This window comes from Epinephelus fuscoguttatus, linkage group LG15 (assembly GCF_011397635.1).
Source record: "Epinephelus fuscoguttatus linkage group LG15, E.fuscoguttatus.final_Chr_v1".
Lineage (NCBI taxonomy): Eukaryota > Metazoa > Chordata > Actinopteri > Perciformes > Serranidae > Epinephelus > Epinephelus fuscoguttatus.
In genome coordinates this window covers 34,507,025-34,526,130 of record NC_064766.1, presented here as the reverse complement: position 1 = coordinate 34,526,130, position 19,106 = coordinate 34,507,025, and the positions used below count along the sequence as shown (strand labels likewise).

Sequence of the window (19,106 nt, the reverse complement as noted above, 5' to 3'; positions counted from 1 at the left end):
TGGAATAGTGATTCAAACTGGTAAAAACACTGAATAAAGCAGTTTCATGTTTTTAAAAAAAATCTGTGTTTCTCCAGCGCCTTTGTGGCAGAGGGCCTGCTATCCATGGTGGCCAAGCCAAAAACACAATTTGTAGACGAGGACCTGCTCCACAGACGATAATGCCTCATTCTGAGGCAACAAAAACACTATCCGCTTTTATTTTAAGGCGATACACACTAAAGAAAACATACCTATTGTAAGATATTCAATTTCTGCCAACATATCTCCCTAATGCTGGACCTTTAACTGATTAACCCTTTGACCATCACTTTAAATATGAGCTCCTTCACTTTTCCTCTCTGTCACCTCATCTCCATGCTGCCATCCTCTCTCCCCCTTACTCAAACTGTCCCTTTCTACCCTTTTATATTCCACTGAGGAGAGACTCGGCCCCTCTCCACTTTCTCTTTTGGAAAAGCACCAAAGAGCTGCACGACAGTGGGCTCCCTCACAGGCACACCCAAGAGGCCTTATTAAAGCCAAGGTTAAATCCCACTCTGCTCTGTCTTACACTTCACACTAGTAACCCACTCTAAGAGTTCTCTAATATCCTGGATTCTGTGCTGCACTCTAACTCCTCAGAGACACTCAGAGCACTGTACAAGATGGTACAGTAATCCCAGTAGTGTGACAATGAGCCAAGGTGAGATGCTTCTCTGTTGTTGCTCTGAGCACCCAGAGGAAATGAGAACAATGGGTTATCTCAAGCTTATCTGGCTTGGGTCGGAGATTATTTCACCTTATTATATGTTATTAGAAGTTGTTTTTCCTTTTTTACGCAGCAGTTTCTGATAGAAGGAGACAAACAATGTTGCTGCACTCCCATGTGAGCCTTGGACACTGTCACCTTTCCTGCAGTGATCTGTTCACTCATGAAAAACTGCAGTAGAAACCTTCCATGTGAAATGATGTTGTTGTAGCATCATCTCCTGTATTTCAGAGAAATTTCATTTGGTGGTGTGGCACCATAAAGCAGGCTCTTTGCTGCATAAATCAGCCGTCTGACTCAGATAATGCCTTATGGAATTTCTCAAGCCTGCTGCAGCAATAGAGGAGATGAATTCACGGGGCTCAAGTTCCCATATAAACCCAAGAGAAAGGGTAGTGGGGCGTGAGACACCAGAAGTGATGCTCTGCCCTCAAGCCATATCTGGGGAGTGAAGTGAATGTGACAGAGAAGATTGAGGTGGGCTTTGCTCTGAAGATCCCACACCTATTCACATACAGGGCTCTCAGTCACTCCTCAGAGGGGGGAGTGGAACGGGGTGAAAACGGGTGAGGATGGGGTTATTTGAGGCACCACTTCCTGTTTTTGACCAAAAATTCTCTTTGAGGTCAATTTTGTGCTGAGGATCTTTACGTAATAGTATGCAGTCATCATTATTTTTTGTCAGAAAACGATGATAACTATTTTATAAATTGATTTCCACAGAATTTATACTCCTTCAGCTCAGTTGTCACCTGTGTTTGGGTTTAAATAACCACATTCAAAGGTGCAATGTGTAAGACAGTGGTTCCTAATTGGTCCAGCCACAAGGTCCAGATTTCTCCTCATATTCAGCATCAGACTTGAGTTTGGCCATGTTGACTGCTGTCTCTGTGAAGTGCTGTCTGTTATTCACTCACTCTACAGCAGGAAACGGTATTCCAAAATAAAAGCTATGTGCCGGAAATTCACTCCAAAAATGTCCTCTTTACCAGTCATTCCGGCTAATCTCTATAAACAGATATCTGCATTTGACCATTTAATTCATGAATGCATGAATGCAGGTGAATTAAAAAAAAAACAACAACTAATGTTAATATAAAGGTAGCTCATCATCAGTAGTTAGCTGATGGGTTCCTAGATTGCATTTTGGCCAGTGTGTTCCGCCTCTCTGCATAGACAACCTAGTCCTTAAACAGGATTGATCAACTCTCAGATTACGAGTGGACCACAAACAGGAACACTTCCGATAACAAAGAGGTGGCTTGGAGGTGAAATTCTGCCTCTTATAGGTTCGGAGCACATGACATGACCAGGTTTTACATGATGCACCTTTAAGGAAATAGTTTGACATGTGAAATTCAGTGTTTCTCCCTGCCTCCAGTCTTTATGCTAAGCTAGGCTAATTGACCTATGGCCAAGTCCCACCCTCAAATGCGTTGAGCCAGTCACAGTGCGTATAGCCATTCCCATACACTCAGACATTCTCTGCCTGGACGTCCATTGAAATGTGTTGCAGAAAGTCAGTTTTGTTCAGTTTTATGAGCTTTTTCGGAGATTTGAAGTTTAAAAATGGTCAAACGGTGTGCATGGTGTACATGCAACAGGTATCCTGAGAGGCTGGGCGACGAGGTGTATTTTTTACACTTTAAACCACATCTCAACCGAGAAAAGTGTCTCCTTTGGATAAAGTTGTGTGGTAACGTTAGACCACAACATCAACTCAACGTGAATAAGATTAACAATGATGTCTACATCTGTTCTAAGGTAAGTCAATATTGTGTTTGAGGCAACATATTGTCACTTTGCTGGAAAGAAATATAAAGTTATCTTTAACATCTCTAGCTAACGTTAGCTAAAGTTAGCCTAACATTAGCTCCTAGCTGCGTTGTTCATCATGTCACCTTGTTTGCTGGGAGTTCATTAGCCTATTTTGTTCTAGTTTTGTACTTTGGTGATGGTACATCATTGTTAGCTGTTGTCCAGAGGGCTCTAGTTAAGCTAACGTTAACTTCTGGAGCTTAGCTTCATTAACTTATCTGTAATGGCAGAGATAACAAAGGTTGGCAAACGTTATGCTGAATGATTCAGTGTAAATACTGTAGCACCAAACTAACGGAGAGACACTCTTGGTAAAGATGGTAAAAAGTCTGTTAACCTTTTCTCATATTTTGAGCCAAAAACCTTAACTTCAGTGGCACTTTAACTTGTTGTCTTTGATGGTGACGGCAATGAGATGCGGTTCACAAGCGTACACTGGGACCTGTAAATTTTGGCTTATAATTTAAGCTTTTCATCAACTTTCTCAACAATAAAATGATGAATATATCCCTCCAATGCGTAGTTTAGGCCCCTTTGGTTACTTCTCAATGACATCTGATCGTTATGTCCCCAAAAACATCAATTGCCTCCTGCGAAATGCCGTGTACTGTGACACCTGCTATAGCGCCGCTCACTGAATGCTGAGGGGGGCGTGGCTTAGCCATAGGTCAATAGAGTGTGCCATGGCTGACTTCAAAACCCGGAAGTTTAGCATCGCGCTGGTTCGCGGAAGAGAAAGTGAATGTGATTTTTGCATTGCGTTTTGGATTATGTCAGAAAATAAGCTCTGTGGCTAACACAAGTTTAGGATACTTACAGGTTTTGTTCAGCGAGATAATCTTCACATATGAACACCTTTCATATCGTGTTTGAAGCTTAAATGCAATCACCAGAAGTAAAAAGCTAACGTTAGGCTTTAACGGACTACATGACTACTCCACGGTCGCATGACTCTTGACGTCACCGCCACTAAGCTTTCAACTGATTTCGGCCGCTTTATTTTAAAAACATTGTATAATGGGGAAATCGGACTGTTTAAGCTAAATAAGAAGCTGTAATGGCAGACTGCCAGCACTCTCGCCTGTTCGGGGGTGATGACGTTCAATGTCCTAGACAGGGTTTGTAGTCGTATTGAGCAACTTGTTAGCAACCTCCTTTTTTACGACACGTAAAAGCTTCAAAATTCACAAGTAGGGTATTTACTGACGTGTTTTATGTCGTAGAACAAAACCTGAAACTCGCTTAAGCTTTTGTTAACCACAGACCTTATTTGAGGCATTTTACCAAAATCCCATTCAAAAAAATTATTGACTTTTAGATTAGGCTGACCAAACGTCCTCTTTTGCCCGGACATGTCCACTTTTCACGTCCCGTCCGGGGGTTTTTTACAAACTGATGATAATGTCCAGTTTTCCGTGTGTGTGTGTGTGTGTTGGCAGCATATTTCTGTCCAAACCCAAACCGAGCCCGACATTATTTAATGACCAAAGCACTGAGTTTGTGTCACACAGTTGTTACGGTTACAGGCTATTTAACAGGCCGGGTGTGCGCCGTGGGTGCTCAGCTGTGGAGAGGGAGACCTCCATGTTTGAGATGGGAGCAGGAGGCGGGAGGTCCGACGCTTCCAGCGAGAGGAGAGGGAGAAATAAAACTAAATAAGATAAAATAGGAAAAACCTGTCTCCCTCTTTTATTTTATTTTCTGCGTTTAATCAAGGCGGAGGCGGGCGGCTGGAGGTCCAAGACTTCCAGCGAGGAGAGAGGTAGAAACAAACAGCCAATATGTGTGTGTGTGTGTTATGTTCAGGTGTTGTCACGTAAATAACAGTGCCCAAGCAATAAACAGGACAGACAATAGGATTTTATTTATTTTTCCACTACATTTTCACTGAAAACTGACCGAATCCGACCCAAGCCCGAATACAATTTATAGCTACATTTCTGACCAAACCCAGCCCGACCTGTCGGGCACTACACTCTAGTGTGTGTATGTGTCCCCTACTGGGGCCTATCTGAATTTCTGTCTTTGAGAGATATTATTTTGTAATATAACTGCATTTTCTATCCATACATATAAATTTTAAATATATTAAAATTATAAGGCATCTTTGAGTAAACTGCGAGTATCGTTTAAGTAGGCTATGTCGTGGCGGGCCGAGTGTCCTCTTTTTTGGAAATCAAAATATGGTCACCCTATTTTAGACAAGAGAACCAAAAGTGCTAAAAGCGCTAACGGAGTTCCGGGTTTATTGGCACACTCTATTGCCTCCAGGCCTAGCACCACAGTAAATTCATTGACATGAGAGTGGTGTCTTCTCATCTGACTCTTAGCAAGAGAGTGAATAAGCCTATTTTCAAAAAGTAATGAACTATTCCTTTTGTGAAATGAAAAGTATAGTGGACTTATGAATCAGGAAGTGCTGCGCAGAATATATTTCATCATTATGATGGTCAAACATGACTTGAACTTTAATTTTGACATTCTTGGTTTGTGTATTTTCTGATGGCTCTTAATATGAAAAGTTTGACTCCAAATTAAATGATCCCTGCTCCAGTATAAGAGATGAAATATATGTCAATATGTTTTATTATTCCTCTCATTTGACAAAATGGTGGAGAAGTGTAAAGACTTAATCTTTCACAATTGATGGATCATGAATGATGAACCTCAACACATTCTTGAATGGATTTATAAGGTTTATGTTTATAAGGTGGACTTAAGCTTTCCATACACTTCAGTCCTTTTGCATGTTTTCTCTTGTCCTCTGCTGAAGTGTTGCTGCTGTATGAGTTACTGCAGGTTTATGTGACAAAATCCAAGAATCCAGCTTTTGTTATTTTGTTCTTTCTTTGTTTTACTGTTGAATTGTGTTGACTTTGTCACACTCTCCCCAAGGTCAAAGAATTAACTTCCAAACTGGGGTTTTATTTTATAGAGTTTATTAAAAGTTTACTAAAAACATCCAGCCTTTAGGACTTTTAAAACATTTCACTTGAATTTAGCATATTATGACAACCACCTGAGAAATTTTAAGAGAAGTTGGGACATATTTGTGTTTACAGTGTCTGTTTGACAATGACAATGAGAGTCCAAATGCATTGAGTATTCGCCGCACAGATGCTTGTTGGAACAAGGCTATAACATTACAGCACAGATCACACTTTCTCCAATAACAGTGTGCCAAAAATGTCAAACCATCCTTCAATTTACTTCTGTGATATTTTTTTCTTTTTTTTCTCTCCCCAGAAATATGAATCCCGGTAATAAGCTTGTGCTGAGGGGAAAAATCTATGACAGTTTGTTGCAAGTGTGATACTGAATACTAGACAGGAAATACAGCTACTCATACTTTGTGTTATCAAGCTGTCATGTTGTTTGTTTACATAGCAATGAGCTATGATGAAGTGTGGGTGGTGTTCGGGAAGTGATTTACAGGCACTCATATTCCTGCTCATTTCTGCTCTAGACTGGACACAGTGTCAGAAATCATAAAGATTGATAACAAATAACTAAAAATAGGGAGGAGAGACAGAAAAACTAATTCAGTGATCATCAGTATGCACGCTGCTTCAGATATAACTGACAGGTTAACTTTAGTCTAATAAATTTCCTTGAGAAGTGCAGCATAAAAGTTGACGTAAGGCAATCCCTCTCTGTTTGCTGATTTAGGAAATGCGTAGAGAATATGGAAATGCATTTTGTGGGTAGGACAAGCACTTAAAAAGATCTCAGTATCCGTCCACCCATCTGGTTATGGAAGCTATCCCAGTACACATTGGGCAGGAGATGGGGGTACATCCTGGGCAGGTTGCCAGTCTACCACAGGGCTAACACAGACCTCAGTAGAGCCAATTAAATTCTGTGTTTCAGTGGTTCACCAAACCTCAACTGAGAGCTGTAGCCACAGTTTTAAAGATGCCCTTTTACATTTGAATAATCTGCAATTGTCCACACGGCTCTTGCTTTCATTCAGTTATTTGATGAAGTGGTTTTCCTTTTGTGTCTGTAAAAGAACATTTGGATTTAAGATTGTAAAGTACTCTGTAGATGTTCCAAGTAATAAAATGTCAGACCCCAACTGATTAACTAAGTGCTCTCTGCCAAGCTGCAGTATTTAGTCAATAAAACTGCTCATACTGAAGTCAGATAAATGAAATTAGTAATGATATGGCTCTACAGCAAGTCCTATATGTTGTGCACTGTGCAGCATCATGTTGGAGGCCAGTGATGTGGAACAAGATGCCATGGTGAGCAAAGGCAATCCAGGTTTGGATTCATTCCAGGTTTTTAGCCACACAAACAACATGACTCTTGGGATGGCACAGTCGGCCATTCCAGTCTGTCAGTCACTACATTGGTTTTGTTCAGTATTTACATACCTGCAAAACTAAAGACATTTCTGCAACACTTTACTTGAAGGTATCTACATAAGAGTGACATGACACTGTCATAACTATGACATGACATGGTCATTAAGTGTCATTCGGTTTTTGTAATGACAAGTTGACATTGTTTGGGTTGTCTTGATTATGACAACTTGACATTAATCAAAGTGACATTACCAGGAGATGTCTTTGTCATGACAACTTGACATTAATAAAAAAAAAAATGCACCTCTTTTTGTGTGTATTTGTGTTTAAGTTGACATAATGATTATTATAATTAGATGTCCAAGGTTACAGACCGATTCTAACACCCTGTCAGATAGACAGGACACTGTGATAACTATGACACTGTCATAACTATGACATGACACAATCATAAACCTGTCATGAACATTATGTACATGTCATAACATTTATGACTGCTGTCATTAAGTGTCATTTGGTTTTTGTAATGACAAGTTGACACTGTTTGGGATGTCCTTATAATGACAACCGATTCTAACACCCTGTCAGATAGATGTCTGGCAGGATACAACACAAAACTGGCTGTCATGACACCATTATGACAGTGATATCTTAATGACAAATCAAAATGGTACCACTTTACTTGAAGCCAAAGAATTTATTCATGACACTGTCATGATGGTGTCATGACAGCCAGTTTTGTGTTGTATCCTGAGTGTTAGATTCGGTCTGTAACCTTGGACATCTTGTTAAAATAATCATGATTATGTCACCTTGTCATAAACACAAAAAGAGGTTGTCCTTATAATGACAACTTGACATTAACCAGGATGGCATTACCAGAAGTTGTCTTTGTCATAACAACTTGACATTAACAAGAAATGCATCTCTTTCTGTGTTTATGACAAGTTGACATAATCATTATTTTAACAAGATGTCCAAGGTTACAGACCGAATCTAATCATGACAGTGTCATGAATAAATTCTTTGACCTCAAGTAAAGTGGTACCATTTCGATTTGTCATTAAGATATCACTGTCATAATGGTGTCATGACAGCCAGTTTTGTGTCGTATCCTGCCAGACATCTGTCTGACAGGGTGTTAGAATCGGTCTGTAACCTTGGACATCTAATTATAATAATCATTATGTCAACTTGTCATAAACACAAAAGAGGTGCATTTCTTGTTAATGTCAAGTTGTCATGACAAAGACATCGTCTGGTAATGTCATTGATTTGTCATTAAGATATCACTGTCATAATGGTGTCATGACAGCCAGTTTTGTGTTGTATCCTGCGAGACATCTATCTGACAGGGTGTTAGAATCGGTTGTCATTATAAGGACATCCCAAACAGTGTCAACTTGTCATTACAAAAACCAAATGACACTTAATGACAGCAGTCATAAATGTTATGACATGTACATAATGTTCATGACAGGTTCATGATTGTGTCATGTCATAGTTATGACAGTGTCATGTCACTCTTATGTAGATACCTTCAAGTAAAGTGTTACCATTTCATTCAGCCTCAGTTGTTTTGTTATGTTTTTTTATGTTTCAGGCTAACTAGCAAATGTTAGCATGCTAAACTAAGACAATGAACACTGTAAACATTACATCTGCTGAAAATCAGCATTTTAGCCCTTGTGACCATGTTAGCATTCTGACACTGTGCCCATTAGCACCCTATAAAAGAGGTGTTGGTTTACTGAAAACCGAGTCTGTGACCTCAGTGATGATGAATCAATGAACCCTTAGGTGCTGGGTTTATGGATGTTCAGTCTCCACAGATTGTCTGGTAGGAACAGGAAAGATGGTGAAGGGTAAACAATCCAGTTGGTTAGAATATCCCTATGTAATGTGATTACTACAATACAGGAAATAAACAGAGAACATGTACGTATGTTAACAATATGTAACAATAAAACACAGAAACAGTATGGTATGAAATACACAATGAAGTGAATTAAGAATAATCATCACAAAGATGAATAGATGAGAATACTGCCCTCATTACTGTAGGGGAGTGTCAATAAGGAATAAACTCATTAAGGCTTATGTCCATTACTGCTGCCCCAGTGCACTCAGAGGGTAAACTAAAGAAATGCAGGATGGTCCCTTAGCAGACTGTGCTCCTATAACACAAACAAATAAAATTCAGACGGCACAGCGATATAACTAATTACCTTAAATAACACCTTTAAGGTTCATATACAGATGACTAAACAGCACTGGCAACAGTTAACTATATAATGTGACTGTCAAACTATCACAGGGCTGAGTGCTGTCATTATCCAGATAAATGCAGGAATGATAGAAGTCTGCTTCAGTTCAAGCGTGATTTGCCTTGAGTTTTATAGATTGATGTAGGAGACTTGTGATTGGTGCAGCAGGTAAATGCATCTTGGCTGAAGTGGGCTGAGAAGAGGGATGCCTGTATTGTAAACCATTAAAGACAGGATGACCTTCTGAACACACCCATTTGGGATGTTATCAGCCAATTAAATGTCCATTATCTGTGGTTATATGTCTCATAGATATGGGTCAGAAGGGGCCTGCTACATCTACTGGTAGGTTCAGAGGGCAGTCAGGTTGCACTTTCACTTTCCAAAGGTTTTGGCGACAAAAAACTTGGTTAGGTTTAGAAAAGGATCATGGTTGGACCTAAATATTGGTTTCACACAGGACTCAACTCTGGTTGCCTGGATGAAAGTCTTGTGTTTGACCCATTAAACACCCCACCTACCTTCCTTCCCTTTCCTTAATGCAGACTCTCTTGTATAAGCAGACTTTCTCGCACTCCAATGAAAGCCCTTTTCATGGCCTGATAATGGCCCCTACTAACCAGTATCTATGACACTTATCACCACTGACAACAGCGATTTAATGGCTTGATAACGGCCAAATCGACTGCCATAAAAATGTCCTTGCAAAGCCATGTGTGGCTGCAGACTCATAGTCTTTTTATACACTCGACCAAGCTCAGTAAAGAGTTTCTCTTGTTATTGAAGGTGTGTCAATCAGTGAAATCTTCTGAAGACTTTGGTTGCACACAGACCTTCACAGACTCTTCGCTATCCCTAGCACGACTGCCTGTCCTTGCTGTAGATTGCTGAGACGTTCCTGTTTTTGAGGCAGGACAAATGAGGTAAGGTAGAAATTTTCAGGGCATTTTTTAAAGTTTTCATACAGTTGCTCAGTCTGGCCAAGCGTCTGGTTACAGCAGTGCCCGATCCTGTTGGACTGTGGGTTCAGAGCACGCTAATTAGCCCAACCTTTCATTGGTAAGTTGACAGTTGTAGGACCATTAGGGTCATGAGTGTTAGATTATGTTTTCAGCCATCTCTTGGTAGCTTTGCCTCTCCTTCACAGTCAGGTTTAAGGGTCCAGATGGATTCTATCCATGTGGAACAAGGCCACCTTTCAAAATAGGCCAGTTTCTTGAAGCGGTGCATGCATCTGGCCTAAATCTCTCAGCTGGGCAAGAGCGTGAAGAGTCTATCTGTCAATAATTAAGTATGTGCTCATAGGAAATGAAGTTTGCAGGTAGTATTTGGGTTACTCGAGTGTTGAAAATTCCATTCTACATCACAGCCTTCCTGTTACTGTGATCTAGTTGGAGAAAAATCACATGGCATTAAATTCACGCATGGTGAAAGAAGATTTCGTGGGTTTCCTAGTTTGAGTTTGTTGTTTGTGTTACCTAAAGCTTTTTAAAGTTAGTCAGGGAGAAGGTGCTGAGGTCAGCAGTCCAACTCAGACATCCTTATGAAAAGGAATAGATGCAGCTTTACCGTTCCTGCTGGCTATACGAAACATAAATCATAAATCTGTCTTTTTAGTTGACATTAATATCTACATACACTCTTAAAGGTAACTGGAATTGTCAAAGAGACTTAGCAGGATAACACACAAGCTGTCTAAATGAGGTCACTTTGGATTTTTGTGCAACCCTTCCAAAAAATACAGCCAGAGGACCATGGCGCAGACTCTTCATGTTATCATGTATTTTAGAATAGGGTCTTTGACAGTCCAGGGAAAGATGCAGTGAACCAACATGAAATGGGTGAAAACTATCCCAAATTCAGTTGCTGGGCTGAATGTGAGGCTGCTGAATAAATCATGACGTCCAGGTCCATTAGGGAATTGCCAGAATTCTCTTTGTTGGCTACCAAGGGATCACTTCAAAGTTTGATGAGGCAGGCGATGAGACTGCATGCGTCACAAACCTGACAAAGGTTCTGTGGTGAAGTTATCTGAGATCACAACTGAGAAAAAAAAGCATAATGACTGTTTTCTGTTTCGTTTTTATCACCTTATTTTCCTCATGTGTTGAATGACAAAGTTAAATTTAGATGTTGTAAACAAGGTGTTGGTAAAGACAGCTTGGTACCTGTGTGGGCAGCTGTAACACAGACAGAGAAAGAGATAGGGCTTCTCAGATTCTCCTGCTGAGGTTCTGCATGTTGTCTGGAAGCAGCCAGGGGGAAAAAAGCCCTGTAGTTTGGCAGATCACTGGCTCTTTGAAATGTTAAATATAATCTCAGACATAAAACAATAAAGGTCTTCTCTAATACTCAGCCAAACAGAGCGGTTATCGGGCCAAAAATAGTGCACAGAGAGTGAAGGGAGTAAACAGTCTGTGGCTGAGGAATATACAAAACCCAAGACAACTGACTCAGGTGAAACATCTTTGTTCAGACAGCTGGGATTTAGAACACTGGCCCAACTGTTTCAACTCGTGACCCTTGAAAATATCTACTCACAACCCTTTTGTCACTGTTGCGTAAGTCTACCATCTGGGACAAGTTCAAAGAGTTTTATTTTCATTGTTTTATTACAGCATTTTTTGCAAAAGAGGGGGAGGCATTCTGGATTTCCAAAACTGAGCGCTCTAAGTTAGAAAGGGTTTAATGAGAAATTAGACTTACAGCCTTATTTGTAGTCTACTAAATTACATTTGGTCTCAAAGAGCATGCTTTTTCTGAGAATAATTAGAAATTTAGTTAAGGTTTGAATGTGTTAGGGTTGGACTGACGTTAAAATGAATTAGGGTTATCCTTGTCTCGCAACGCTAGAAATTTCTCCACGCTTCATTTTAGTGCCGTGCCAGCGTGGAGAAAGGTCTGGCTGACTCCATCATAATTCCGCCCTAATGGAAAGCAAAGCACTCTGGGTAGTGTTATGTTGTTCACAAGCGTTTCATTTGAAAGAGTGATTATTTTGGGGCAGCAAACTTAACCGAATCGATCCATTATTCTGTTTAGTTTAGCGCTCAGTCAGATGCGAGCAAAGAGCCTTGATTTGTATGAATGTACTACACAGCAAACGCAAGCTCTGAATAATAGACAGCCACTGAGTCACTCAAGCCCCTTTCACTCTTCATCCCTGTTATGTCTTTAAGTAGGAAGTAGTGCCAAATATTTCATATAATATTAAGGTATCACGAAAAATTGTGCTGTACAAAATAGGGCAGTGTGGAAGTATAATAACGGTTAATACATGAGAATATATTGAAATAGAACATCGAGTCGGAAGTGGACCGTACGATATATAATTCTGGGAGGACTTGGCCTGTCGTTATGTTTCTTTTTTGTATTTTCAATAAACCTCGTTCAGCTTTTTCCCTGCCTCATGAGTGGGTGAGTGAGCATTGTGGATCTCCAGAAGAGGAACAGAAACATGAGTCAAAACCGAGACACCTCACAAACTAAGTGGCTTAGGAACTTCGATCTGTTGAGACGGCCACTACACCAGTGATTCAGTACAGTGAAAATAACTGCTTTGCTCATCCCTAGCTCTGAGTTGTTTGTATTTCTTTAACAGATGGCAGCGCTAAGCCCAGGACGCAGTGTCGGGAGATAGTGGAAGGGGAGTGTCATGATCCTGGGTTTATATTCTGTTATCCTAAGGACTTTGTTTTGGAGATTTTTGTTTAAGTTCCTTGTTTCATGTTATTCATTCATGTTTAATCTGCTTCCTGATTTATTTTGTAGATCCTCTCCTCATGTGTTGTGTCTGGTTTTACTTCCTGTCTTTGTGTGTTTTCCCGCCTGTTTTCTGTCACACCTGTCTCATTAGTCCTTCCCTGTTCCCAGAGTCTTCCCTTCACACCTGTTCTGTACCCTTGTTGTTAGCCAATCTCCATTTCCCTCCTTCTGCTGATGTCCTCCTACTCCAGCTGTGTCTCGTCCTTGTGATCAGTTTTCTGTGTATATCTGTGTTATTCCTGGTGTCGTTCCATGCTCCGTATCCTGCCTGGTGTCTTGTTTTTGGATTTTCAGTTTAGTTTTTGTTCTGCTTTCATTTGGACTTTCAGTTACCTGCTTTATCTGGATGTTCTTTATCGGCTGTATTAGAGCTCGCTTTTTGTTCAAACTTGAACCTGCCTGTAGCCTGCATTTGGGTCCTCCTTGAACTGATACATGTCACCCATCTGAAATGGGCGGCCAATGGCAGGCTTATATGCACAGTCTACTTCCTGTGAGTCAGACTAGGGTTATCCTTAAGACGGGGAAGATGTGAGTACACTATCTTCTGAAAAATAAATCTGAAAAAAGGGAATACAGAATCTGCTGCTTTGTAGTGAAAATGGATATGTAATCTTTTCTACATGTTGATGGGTTGAAATGACAGATGGTTGTAATGTTGTATCCAATGTACGATGAGGTATAGGTCACATGACTGATCAATGGCCTGAACATAAGAAAAGAGTCTTCAACCCCTCCCTGATAAAGATGTAAATGATGAATAAAGCATGGTGAATTGCGGATTAGTGCTGTTTTAATTTGATGGACGTGCCCTCACACTGCTCACACTGGTCCGCACCTTGCTGTGGGTGTGTTCTCAATTTTAAACACTGTGGGTTCCTGAAGAAATAAACATTATCCAATTATCACAAAAGCCAAAGCAGAGATTAAGAGTCTGAGAAAATAAGCATAACTTTCTGTGTGTTTTTCTACTTTTCCTTCCCAGTAAACATCCCCGACCTCTCAGATTTATCTTGCGACCCCCACTGTATTAGAACACCCTTAAAACTTGTCTGCTTATACAAAGTGTAAGTGTGTGTGTGATGTAATGTAACAGGAGGAAAATGTGGTGTTGGGTGCTGACCTGTTAAACTAACTCAGCGAAGAATGTAAGAGAGCAACAACTTTTATTTTTTCTCCTCAGTGAAATATTTACACATGCAGGACAGGTTTGTTTTCCGAGCCCAAAGAACCATAAATCATAAACCACAAATCACCACCGTCTCAAAGCCAAAGATCCAGCCGCGTTGACTGTGGCTGAATATGCTGAGGTACAGTACCGTGAAAATTCACAGTGTCTCCCTCCATTCATGGTGATGAATGGACCCCCTCTCTTTGTCAAAACAAAGCACGCGGAGACAAAAGGCTTTGATGATGAGTAATTGTTTTTGAGCAGGAATATGTAGACCTTTGTGTGTGCAGAGTATTTCTGTCAACGTGAGATATTTGGCTCACTCTTCCCTTTATAATCCCTCTTCATAAAGCATATAAGGCTTAATGTGCTGCCAGGGTGATGCATTACGGTGGGTGTCCTCAGAATAATGTGATGGTGCAACAGTATCAGAGCGGTGGTTTCCCGACTGCGCGGATCAGATTGGAATGTAGGTACGACATCTTGACCTCTTGACATCTGAGAGCATTTTAGAGGTATTGCAGCTGCGGCAAATTACTGGCAATGTGGCTCAGATGAGAAAGTGGACCACTTTATCTGTGCTGCATGTACCTTACATGACAGCCACTTACTCAGAGTGTGTGCGCGTAATGTTGTTTGCTGAGCTCTTCAGTGCAAAACACAAAAGCCCACACAAATGTGTCCAAATCGAATCTCTCACAGGCTTATTTTGTGTACTATCTGTCTCCTCTCATCCTCCTGCTGACGAATTCTATAATAAAATATGACGCTTTGCACATAGACCATGGAGATATTGAATTGTTGGCTCATTTCAGAGATTAATCTGGGCCAATACAGTCCTTGTGGCATTGCGAAACAGCACAGCCACTAATGGCACGATTTATCCCTCTAAAACAGCCACAACACTGACTCTGTGTTGGGAGTTCCTCACATTGATGTAGTCATATTACACACCATGTGATGAATGTTTACCATGCTGGGAACCCATGGCAGCTCGGATGAAACCCCATAAAAAAGTTTGACTGTGTTTCACAACAAATGGCCATACTGCACGCAATTGAGCATCACTAATATCCCCCGAGTGGCACAGAAACACTTCCATATTGCAGAGCCACATTCGTTTGTGCGAGCTGTGTTTCTTGTTCTCGGCTCCTAATCCAGACAAGAAGTGCTCATTTTAATACAGGCAGTCACACTTTGTATCTCCCAACAGCCCATCATCCCATCTACTCCGCAACAAATAGCTTAGAGAAGATGAGAAGAGGTTTCACTATCTGCCCGGCGCCAGAGAAAGATGAAGATGCCCAATTCAATTTTAATATACAGATCGGATATATATATAGACTACCTACTGCATGCAGTCTGTAAATACTGTTTTAATGTAGGGTAAGAGAATTTAGCCTCGCTTGGGTCACTTGTAATTACTATATGTTTGTCAGTGGAGCAGTAAACATGAGCTGTGTAGAACTGCTTGTCTGAAAGACAATCTGATAGGAAGTCGCTGTCGACCACAACCTGAGATAACGTGGCTGGAAGTCTGAGACCTGCCCCTGAAAGCTGATGCAGTGCAGTAGGTCTTTGTAGGTGAGTGTGTCTGCTCTTGTTTGTATATGTTTGTGAGGACCAATAATGAATTTACCACCTTGGGGGTGAGGATAGTTTTGCAAAGTGAGGAGAGTTTTGGCTGTTTTTTGTTAAACCTTTATGTAACCAGGAAGTCCTTTGAGATAGAAATCTTTTTTCTGAGGGAGATCTGGCCAAGACAGGTACAGTTTGAAAAGAAATAAAAAGACAGCAGACAGGAAAACACAACCATCAAACACACAAGGAAGAGGCTAAAACCAGCTCAGATAAAACAATTGCATTTGTCAGTACCTGGACTTTTAACAAGGCTTTCAGTTTTTTGGTGGAGAAAAATTTATTTGCGTGTTAAGACTTGGTTTTAGGGTCAGGGTTAGAATTACATTTAGGGTAAAGGGTGGGGCTAGTCGTAATGGTTAGGGATATGGTTAGATTATGGAACACATTGTTTCAGTGACTCATGTTTCTTACTATCTCTGCAAGGTATAAGCACGAAGGTTCTGTCAATCCGTATCTAATCTCACATGCTACTGGACCAATTAGCCTAATGGATTTTTTTTGGTACATTTATGACTGCATGCTCAAGGACGGTGATTCAATTTTTTTAAAAAAAAAAAAAAGAAGCTATTTTGTTAACTGTTTAATACCGGCATTGACTGCTGACTCCTCTTAACCGGCCAATACAGTAGCAAATCACACAGTAAAAGGCAGTTCTGGTACTCTGGTGGGCTAAAATCAAGTTTTGACAGCAGAACATAGTTCGAGTTTGACGTCTAGACTCCAGCTTCACCGCTCCCTGCAGATATGTTTACATTAGATATTGGGGAGTGAGGATTAATATCCCCCCCTTAGCCAGAGCCTGCAGAGCTGGGGTGGGGGTGGGGCAGAAAGAGCAAGCAGCAGTACTGATAATAATAATAATAATAATAATACATTTTATTTATAAGCAGCTTTCAGAACACTCAAGGACACTGTACAGCAATAAAACAAAACAATAAAAAACATAAAAGCTACACAGAATGAAATGTAATAATGCGATTACAGAGAGTGTGATATCTTGAACAGGTGGGTTTTGAGTCTAGATTTGAACAGTGGAAAAGAGTCGATGTTACGGATGTCCGGTGGGAGTGAGTTCCAGAGTACTGAGGCGGGTAGAGGGCACAGAGAGGTGGATGGAGGAGGAAGATCTGAGGAAGTGGGAGGAGGTGGCAATGTGGAGGAGATACGACAAATAAGGAGGGGCGAGGTTATGGATGGCCTTGAAGGTATACAGAAGGACTGTAATCTTTTCTGTGTTTAAACGGGAGCCAGTGGAGATGCTGTAGGATGGGGGTAATGTGGTGAAATGAAGGGGTTTTGGTGATGATGCGAGCAGCTGAATTCTGGACCATTTGAAGCTTATGGAGGGTTTTTTGAGGGAGAGCGAAGAGGAGAGAGTTACAGTAATCAATGCGGGAAGTGATGAGGCTGTGAACAAGGATCGAAGTGGTGTAGGGGCTGAGGGAGGGGCGGAGACGATTTATGTTGCGTAGATGGAAGTATACAGACTGGGTAATATTATTGATGTGAGAATGAAATGATAAAGAGCTGTCGAGGATGACACCCAGACTCTTAACCTGAGGGGAGGAGGAAACTGAGGAACTGTCGATTATGAGGGAAAAACTGTCAGCTTTGGATAATGTAGATTTAGTTCCGATGAGGAAGATTTCGGTTTTATCACTGTTTAGTTTTAGGAAGTTTGAGGTGAACCAGGATTTTATTTCAGATAAGCAGGTAGTGAGGGAGGAGGGTGGGAGGGTGGAAGTTGGTTTGCTGGATAGGTAGAGCTGGGTGTTATCCGCGAAGCAGTGGAAATGGATATTGAATTTGCGGAAGATATTGCCAAGGGGAAGGAGGTAAGTGATGAAGAGGAGTGGCCCCAGGAAAGAGCCCTGGGGCACACCTGAAGTGATGGGGGAAGGACTTTAGTTGGATGAACTGAGTGGGGCCTGAGAGATATGAATGGAACCAGTCTAGGGGGGTGTGAGTGATGCCAATGGAAGACAATCTGTTGAGGATGACAGTGTGAGAGATTGTCCTGATGAATAACAGCAGGGCAAAGGGAGAGAAGGGAAGATTTTGCAGCTTAAATAGGCTGCCAAATTGGGAGGGTGTGTTTTGTAGATGACATGCAGAGTGAGGTATGACGTGTGTGTATGAATCGGTGCGGCTCGAGTTGACCGCCTGAACTAGCTCGCAGGCGTTGCTCCATTTCTGGCAATCGGCGAGGCTAAAAACAAGCTTTACGTCTTCTGTCTCAGGACACATTTTGGCCTGCGTCCTTTTCACTTGCAGAGTAATTCTATAAAGCTTTGATACAGATGATTACATCCTATATTTCATCTCTTTTAACACTGAACTTACATAGTCTTTGTACTCGCCCACAGAGTTAGTTGTTGGACCATATTTCATTGATCAGGACAATTTAAATATAAACGCAAGCAGCTGCGTATCATGCCAACAAACGTCTCACCATCCTTCCTTCTGTGAAGTGGTCCGGACTGCTAGAAGCTAGTTACTAGCTAATAATGGGCCAAGCGAAAATTCAAGTTAATAAGCCAGCGTGCCAACTATGGTTCAGCTGTCAGTGAGAGATGTAACAGTACGTACATTTACATGGCTCATTCTAAGGTAACGAAAACACAATGATTCTTATTTTCAGATGATTACAAACTAATGAAAACATAGTTATGAATATTATACATCACTTCTGCCAACAGATGCCTCTAAACCCTACACACTGTACATTTAAAGGATAAATATCGGTCACTAAAATCCCACAAAAAGATCAAAACCAGCAAGGATGAGACATGATACTGGTTTGGGGTTTTTAAGAGATGTGTTGACAATAAAAATTTGGGGTATCGCCAGTCTTATACTTTAATGTAATTCATTTATGTTCTTATTGCTCATTGCTGTAGGTTTTTATGTGGATAATGCACATTTAAATACTTGCAGCCTGAACTTTTACAGTAGTATAGCTCTTTTGGCTTCGCAGTTGTTCTACTTGTTACAAGTAGGTTTTTGGAAAGTGGCTCGCCCTCTAAAGTGCTCCTCACCAAGTCAGGCACTACTGATGCATTTTAGAGGCGTCATGTGACCCATGTTCCCGCCGGCAAACTGTGTTAAGTAATTCCAGGCAAAGTGGAGGAGTGTAAATGAATGTCAAGGGCAGAGGTACCGCTGATGCTGTCTGTATGCAGTCTTGTGTCACTCCAACCTCATGTCAGCCCTTCAGCAGCCCACACATCATTAAGTGGAGGAGGTTTTTAAGCTGATAGTGCTGCTTCCCCTGGTCATCCAGGTCATTATCACTACAGGGCCTGGCTTTCTACATGCCGCCAGTGGTGCCAAAAACGTACACTTGCAACCCCTGAGATCCGCGGGTCCATTAAATCAGTGGT

The 19,106-nt window shown here is 41.1% G+C and overlaps 1 protein-coding gene across 1 annotated transcript in view; it reads left to right on the top strand.

Annotated features, from left to right (window-relative positions):
- Positions 1-2,473: 2,473 nt before the first annotated feature.
- Positions 2,474-19,106, top strand: part of LOC125902431 (dipeptidyl aminopeptidase-like protein 6) — a 172,081-nt gene continuing 155,448 nt past the window's right edge. The window contains exon 1 of the mRNA XM_049598759.1: positions 2,474-2,515. Within this exon, the coding sequence (XP_049454716.1) occupies positions 2,493-2,515 (23 nt within the window). The 5' untranslated portion in view covers positions 2,474-2,492. The remainder of the gene's footprint in view (positions 2,516-19,106) is intronic.